This window comes from Charadrius vociferus, unplaced genomic scaffold (genome assembly GCF_000708025.1).
Source record: "Charadrius vociferus isolate BGI_N301 unplaced genomic scaffold, ASM70802v2 scaffold450, whole genome shotgun sequence".
Taxonomy (NCBI): domain Eukaryota; kingdom Metazoa; phylum Chordata; class Aves; order Charadriiformes; family Charadriidae; genus Charadrius; species Charadrius vociferus.
Window position 1 is genome coordinate 1547977 of NW_009646931.1, and position 7287 is coordinate 1555263.

The 7287-nt window shown below is 35.4% G+C and overlaps 1 protein-coding gene across 1 annotated transcript in view; it reads left to right on the top strand.

Annotated features, from left to right (window-relative positions):
- The window catches only part of RICTOR (RPTOR independent companion of MTOR, complex 2), a 67232-nt gene that overhangs the window by 19360 nt on the left and 40585 nt on the right, over nt 1-7287 (top strand). Inside the window, exons 5-9 of the mRNA XM_009894671.1 lie at nt 1539-1665; nt 2642-2811; nt 3056-3123; nt 4076-4143; nt 6620-6702. Of these exons, the coding sequence (XP_009892973.1) occupies nt 1539-1665; nt 2642-2811; nt 3056-3123; nt 4076-4143; nt 6620-6702 (516 nt within the window). The remainder of the gene's footprint in view (nt 1-1538; nt 1666-2641; nt 2812-3055; nt 3124-4075; nt 4144-6619; nt 6703-7287) is intronic.

A 7287-nucleotide genomic window follows, 5' to 3' on the forward strand; every position in this document is an offset into this window, starting at 1 on the left:
AGAGTCTGGTTTTTTCTTTAGAGTCCTGTCTTAAAGCTTCCTGTTTTGTGGGTGACAACATTGTGTATGACAAGAAGTTTCTCAAAAACACATATTAAAAATAAACTTGTTAAAGTGTTCCAGTATATTTGTCATAATAGTTGATCCCTTCTCATTTTAACATGCTCTGCAAAGAAGGTGAAACAATTAATCTCCTTTGTCTGAATAAATATCTGTAAGACATCTAAGGGAGCTGCATAATGAATAAAGGACAAAACAATTTTTGAAAAATACTGAAGATAAGCCTGCTTTTGTTGGAAACAAAGAGAGTATTAAACAAAACCTTGGAAAACCAGCCTTAAGATTTTAGGTATTTGATGGGTATTGAGGTGGTTTTGTTTTTTTTTTTTTTACATCTCACTCTTATTTATTAGTAGAAAAATACTTGGCATGGTTGAGTAGGCTATAACACATTATTTTGTTCCCTTTTTAAGCAGTCAGACAGAAAACCTTACTTCCTCCTTAGTAGTACATCTGTTCAGTGATGTTCATGTTCCATCGAATAGAGGTTATATATATGTAGTTTTCACAAACTATAAAAAAAAATATGAACAGCTACTCAGCCTTTGTAGCAAAAGCCTCATTTTGGGGAAGGTGAGGAGTGGTGGTATTGGTTGGTTGTTCTGGATTGGGGTTTTTTGGCTTTAGTGTGTGCCCAGGGTCTTGCTCCTTAATCTGGTGTAAGTTCTGATTGTTCTGAACTAGCAGCTGAGGATTTCCGTGGTGCAGGACCTTTTCAGTAGTGTGAATGAGCATTGGCTCTCAAAATCTGTTCACCTCGCCTGTCTTTTTTTTTTTTGTTAAAGAATGACATGATTAATGGACGGAGGTCTTGTTTTCATCCTTTCCATTTTAACACATTCTAAGGGGGGTGGGGGTGGGGGGTGTTTTTCATGCTATAGCTATATAACTTACAATGAGGTAGAATTATGCTGCGATTCTAGGAAGATCAGATACTGTGCAAGAGATATAGGGGTGTTGCTGAGTTTCCTTCCAAATACTACAGCAGCGGCTTTGTTGACTCTCCTCTTTTGTAGTCTGCAGCAATCTAGGGATCTCTCTACAAAACAGGGTATTTTAGTCTTGGCTAATTGAACAGTTGAATAGGTATTGAAGAATCTGCTGCAGTATGAATGAATCTTCTAGAAGAGTTTTTAATCTACTCTGTTGGATAGCATTCTTTGTCGATAAAGAAATTATTGGGAAAAAAATATGGAAAAGGTAGTCATAGTTATCTCTGCAACAGTCATCTTTTTAACCCTTTCCTATTATGATAAAATAATATAAAAATAAAAAACTGAAGTAGGAAGAGAATGGTAAATTTACAAACAAAGAATGTCAAGAACAAAAAAAATAGTTTTGAGGCTTTGACAGTTACAGCCGAGTAATACACGGAGTGGTCTGTCTGATTTATTTGGGAAACAGAATGCTGATGAATCTGTGCATATATTTAGAGAAATATGAAGAAACTAGAGGGTTTTTTCTTTCATTTTTGGCAGATGATCACTGTGAATGCTTCATTGTTCCCCAGTTCTATTGCTAATTCTTTGATAGCAGTTGGAAATGATGGTCTTCAAGAAAGAGACAGAATGGTTCGAGCGTGTATAGCCATTATCTGTGAACTAGGTAAGATCACTGAAAGCCAATTAAGAAGAATTTTGGCATGGTTGTCATCAGTTTTCCAAGAGATTCTTTTCTGTGGTTTCATATTAAATAGATTTTATTTAAATAATAAATGGTATTTGGTTAATAATGAATTAGATGTTAAATGTTCTTAATGTCAGTTTCATGGATTTTAGTCACTAGTTTGATATAAAAGAAAATCACTTTAAGTTAAAATTAAAATCTCTGAAGTAGCTGAAGATTTCAAGTGCTGTTCTCTCCTTTAAGACTTGCCAATTTTTAATTTACCTTAAAAATGTTTCCCTGCTGCAGCTGATGTTTTTAAAACTAATGGGTTGGGAGTAGGGAGAATTCCATATGTGAGATGCTGAGAAATGCGCAAGAGTTCAGAGAACTACAAAACATTTTTCTTTAAAATTTTTTACAGAGCGTATTGTGGTTAACTGGCTTCTGGAAATCAGTATTTGTATCCATGTAAAGGCGCTCTGGACAGTGGTTTATACTAACTCCCTATACTTGTATGTGGGTGCTGATTTTTAAAGTTTTTTCAAAATCAATCAGTGAGAAATAATTTCAGCAATGTTTCCAAGATACAAACTTCTGTTTTAAAGAAATAAACAGTCTGTTACTCTTCGATATTCTAGTATAAATATTTTGTCAATGTCAGTCCAGTGAAGCACAAAACCTTTTTGCGGGGAAATCCAGAAACCACTGTATGGCAACTTCATTGGAAATAAATTGGGAAATGGCTGCACAACAGTGACTGATTGACCAGTATTTTTGTTCATGGTAAATTAATCCAAAATCTCAGTTCATTGCTAATGTCAGTCAGTTCTGTTGAAAGCTTTACTTGTGCCTCAGCAGTGTTCAGGAAGTAAAAGATACATGTACTAAAGACATGACAAGTTTGTCATGTTGGAAGCCGTGAAATGTTTTGATTCCTATCATTGGCAGAAATGACGTGTTTTTCTTTATTTAGCACTTCAGAATCCTGAGGTGGTGGCTCTTCGGGGTGGTTTAAGTACCATCTTGAAAAATGTGATTGATTGTCAGCTAAGCCGAATAAATGAGGCTTTGATAACTACAGTTTTGCACCTTATTAATCATCCAAAGACCCGACAGTATGTGCGAGCAGATGTAGAATTAGAGGTAGGTTCAGTTTTACTTACTTAGTGAGAGAAATTAAACACTGTATTACAACTAAAAACGTTCAATTTTCATCTCAGATTTCACACTCTGTGTTAGTGCAAAATGTTTAAAATATAACATTTTAGACTGTGAATAATGATTTATAAAGTGGGAATAAAATGACAGACTGGAGTGGGACTGAGGAAGGGCAAGATCCATTTGACTATTCTCATGTGAAAGTAATGCATGTCTTTCTTTTGTTTAGCGAATTTTAGCTCCTTACACAGACTTTCACTACAGGCATAATCCAGATACAGCAGAAGGACAGCTCAAGTAAGTGTTACTACTGCTACTTGTGCTACCAGTTGTGTTCATGGTATTGGAATTTAGCTATTTTTATTTCCAAAGTGAAAGTAAAAGCAATGACCTAACGCTGAACTACCTGAACTTGAATACAGTAGATTAGAATGTAACTTCCTAGAATACTGTTCAGCATTTCAGATTTAAAAGGACCTGTTTAGCCTGGAGAAGAGGAGTGGGGACAGCCTCCCCAGAATAGCAGTCTTTCTAATAACTATGAAGATTTTATCAAGAAGATGTAGCCAGGGCCCTGCATGGTTGTGAACAGTGGGAGGACAAGAAGCAACAGAGAGAAATTGAAATAAGAGAGGTTCCAACTTGATATAGGGGTTGGGGCACAATTTCTTGTGAGGCCAGTCAAGTGTTGGAACAGGCTGTCCGGAGAGGTACTGCAGCCTTCATCCTTGAGAGTTTCTAAGACCCAACTGGATAAAGCCTTGAGTATAACTTGGTCTGGTCTCAGAGCTGACAACTTCTTTGTGCAGGAGTTTGGACTAGAGACCTCCTGAAATTGCTTCCAACTTGAATAATTGTGTTTTTAAATTATCAAATGGCATTAGTTGCTTAGGTCTGGGTGACTGAATAAAGTCCAAATCTTTATGTCCCTGCTGTAGACTCACTATCAGTGGAGATGCAGAGTGATTCATCACCACATATTTACTTTGTGATGTTATCCTCCTACCATGGAAACTCCTCTGAAAAAGGAAAAGTAACAATACTTAAGAATTCTGATCTTTGTGGTGTGTGTATACACGTTGGATAAATACATATACACACATGTGCGCATTTGTAAAAGATTTCTTTTACTCTGGGTTTTGTCCCTCCTTTAAAATCTCAGTTAACTATTTTTTAATTTGTTGTGTTAGTAACGCTGTTTGTTTTATAGTAACTAGCTGTTTTGTGACATTTGCTGTTTTAATGACAGGGAGGACAGAGAAGCACGATTCCTAGCTAGTAAAATGGGAATAGTGGCAGCATTTCGATCATGGGCAGGTAAGATGTTTTGTTTGTTTGAAGCTGGATGATTGGAAGGGGAATTTCACTTTCTAGTATAAAAGAGTGGTTTGTTTAAACATAGAAATTAAGACACAAATAAGAGATCCTATTAATACCTACAGGATCTACCTGCTACCTACAGTAGCTACAATGTTACTATGATGTGTTTTGATATTGTAAAATTGGGGAAGACATACATAGTTTTCTTTCACTAACTCTACTGACAACATGCAGCTTTTTTCCCACACGTAGAGAATACCGTTTAAGTTGTACCTTGATGGTACTTCCTGACATTTGATGGGAGAGAGGATGTTGAAAATAACATCGTAAGAATTTGCTTTTGAGATGGTTCTGCCACTGTAAATAAGAAATCTTTTTGTCTATGTGAAGAGATACCAACAGGATAGTTTCATTAGCACTTGGTTTTACCAGGTACCATAGCTGAAGAGAAATTGCAGATGGACATAGTTTGGGATTTTTCATGTAGAAGACATTTCTAAATTAAAAAGCAGGTTTTTGCATTTTTCTAAATCTTTTCTCTGGAATATTACAATATCTAACATGAAGCTACTACCTCAGGTACTGCTTATTCTTGTTATTCAAGACAGGGTGTAAACCATTTACCAAAATTTTGAGTAGGATTTTTACAGGCTGTATTTAGGAAAGATTCAGACTGTATAGAAAGCCTTTTTCTTTGTAAGACTATTTGCTTTACTTTTTAATGTTCTGAAAACGATCACTAAGCTAAATCTAATATCTGGGTATCCTTCAAAAGTTTCTCACGTGTTTTCTCACTGGTTTGGGGAGTAAGCTTCGGAAGTTTGCAACAATTTTGAAACGTCTAGGAAGCAGTTTCTGGTAGTGTTGCTGCATCTTCCCTTACTCAGACACTTAGAACTAGAAGCATATGCGTGAAAGTTCAATGACTGAAAAAGCAATTGTCTTGGAATATGTTATTTGCCATGACATTTTCACTGTTACACATTCATCCTTTTTCATATTACTTGTAATATCAGAGGCTAACATCTTAAATGTTTTTGGTACAAAAATGTCCTTACACTGTCAGCCTTCCTGAAGGACACATAGCTAAACCGGGCTTGAGGGTGTTCTTGGTATTTTTTTGGCTTTTTGGGTCAGATTTTTGCCAGTCTGTACTATCTGCTGTGTTCTACTCTCCTTATTTTGCAGGCTGGGTTATTCTTCAGATCTGATGGTTACTAAGTCCTTTATCCTCATGTGCAGTCATGTCCTTACAGATAAAATTGAGGCATGCAGCAATGACTGCATGCATGCAAATCTATTCCCGCAATGCGATTGGGATGTGGTCGCTATATGCTCTTGGAAAAGGTCTCTGAGGTGCACTGTGGAACATATTTAAATGTTCTTAGTGTATATGGGGTCACACGTGTGTGTCGTAAGTTTTTGTGACATGGAAGTTTTGAAATTGAGGACTTTCTTCAAAGCACATATCATTAAATTTGTGTTAGTGAAAATAAATGGATGAGTAGGCAATATTTTTCATCTAGTAATTTTTAAAGAATAATGGTTTGGGTTTCTTTATGATATGTAAGACAAAAGTCATCAAAAGTTGCATTTTGGAGAAATTGTTTGTTTTCTGGATAGTGTGTTTCTGTTAGTTTTAATTTATTCTGTGAAGCAGGAAGAGAAGTGGTCAAGAATATGAGCAAGGTTACTGTCTTTGCAGCTACAGTTCTAATGAAGAGACTGTATATAAATTGAGGATGAAAATCTGTGTAAGCTTTAGGTGGTATTCTCTAACATTTAGAAACAATTTGAAGGATTTCCCTATTAATAATGAAATATTAAACCAATTGACTAAAACTACAGTGTAAAAAGACCAAATTATAAGAGAGGCTCTGGGATTTCACGCAAAGCTAAATCTACTGTGTTGAAACTTCTGGGGATTGAGCATTGGTCGTTTGGGAAAAGGTAGTTAAAAGAGCGCACAGAGAATGTTATTCCAAGTATGTTTAAACTTTCTGTTTAGAATTCAGCTGATACTAAAAGGAAATGAATAATTTGTTAGGTTAAGATACAGATTTGATGGAAAAACTTCTCACAGTTCTGCCCAGACAATGCAAATCTCTCAGGTCTAAGATTCATTCTTTATTGAGAATTTTGTCTTTTGTTTGTGCCATTTCTTCCATGTAAATGTTGTTTTTGCAGATAATTTGAAAATACTTTTCACAGTAGAAAGGGCAAAAGTAGCTATAGTTTTTAATGAGAAACAAAGTTTGTCATTAGAAAATTTGGTTAAATATTTATTGACTGGAAATTAGATGACAGTATAAAAAGTCATAAAAGATGTATAAAAGGTGACATTATAAAGGTGAAAATGTTAATCATTAACTCTTGTTGTCTGTGCTTGTACTCAAACTGGAAATCAAATTTAACAATGTGTTTAACGCTTTTTTCACTTGGTGAGTATTATTATGTATTTAATGTTTTCTAGGTATTATCAGCCTGTGCAAACCTGGGAATTCTGGGATTCAGTCTCTTATTGGGGTACTTTGTATACCAAATATGGAAATACGGGTAGGTGGTAAATGTTTAGTACTGATGTAGGAATAATGTTGGATGTTTCAATTAAAATATGCTTCACATTTTAACAATTTAATGGTTTGAACATAGACTCTGGTTATGTGAGCACTACCATTGAGTTTATTTGACCCCCAAGTTCAAGTCTATAATTCGGTTATAAAATTCCTGTGAGAATGGAAGCACACCCTGTATGTCTGAGATGAGGGAATGGAGGAGGGAAAAGTACATAAATTAATTTTTACTCTGGTCACAAGTCAAAGCAAGTTCACAGTAAGCTGCAGTTACAAGTTTAAAGCATAACAATCAGAGTTGAATCAGAGATAAATAAAAATATTTCTTCCCAATTATCTATTAAAGCAAGAAGTTGATGGTGGTGGCAGTAACTGTTCTAAAGTCTGTAATCTAAGTAGCCTGAGCTTCTGTAGAACTCATAGTGACAATGGGGCACCCTTCCCTTCTTCTCTTCTACAAATTCTATCAGTTTATGCAAATAAGCCCCTTATCAAAAAAAGAGACACTGAAACAAATACACCAATTTTAGCACTCTATAGGTCTTAACTTCAATATTAATAGTGAACA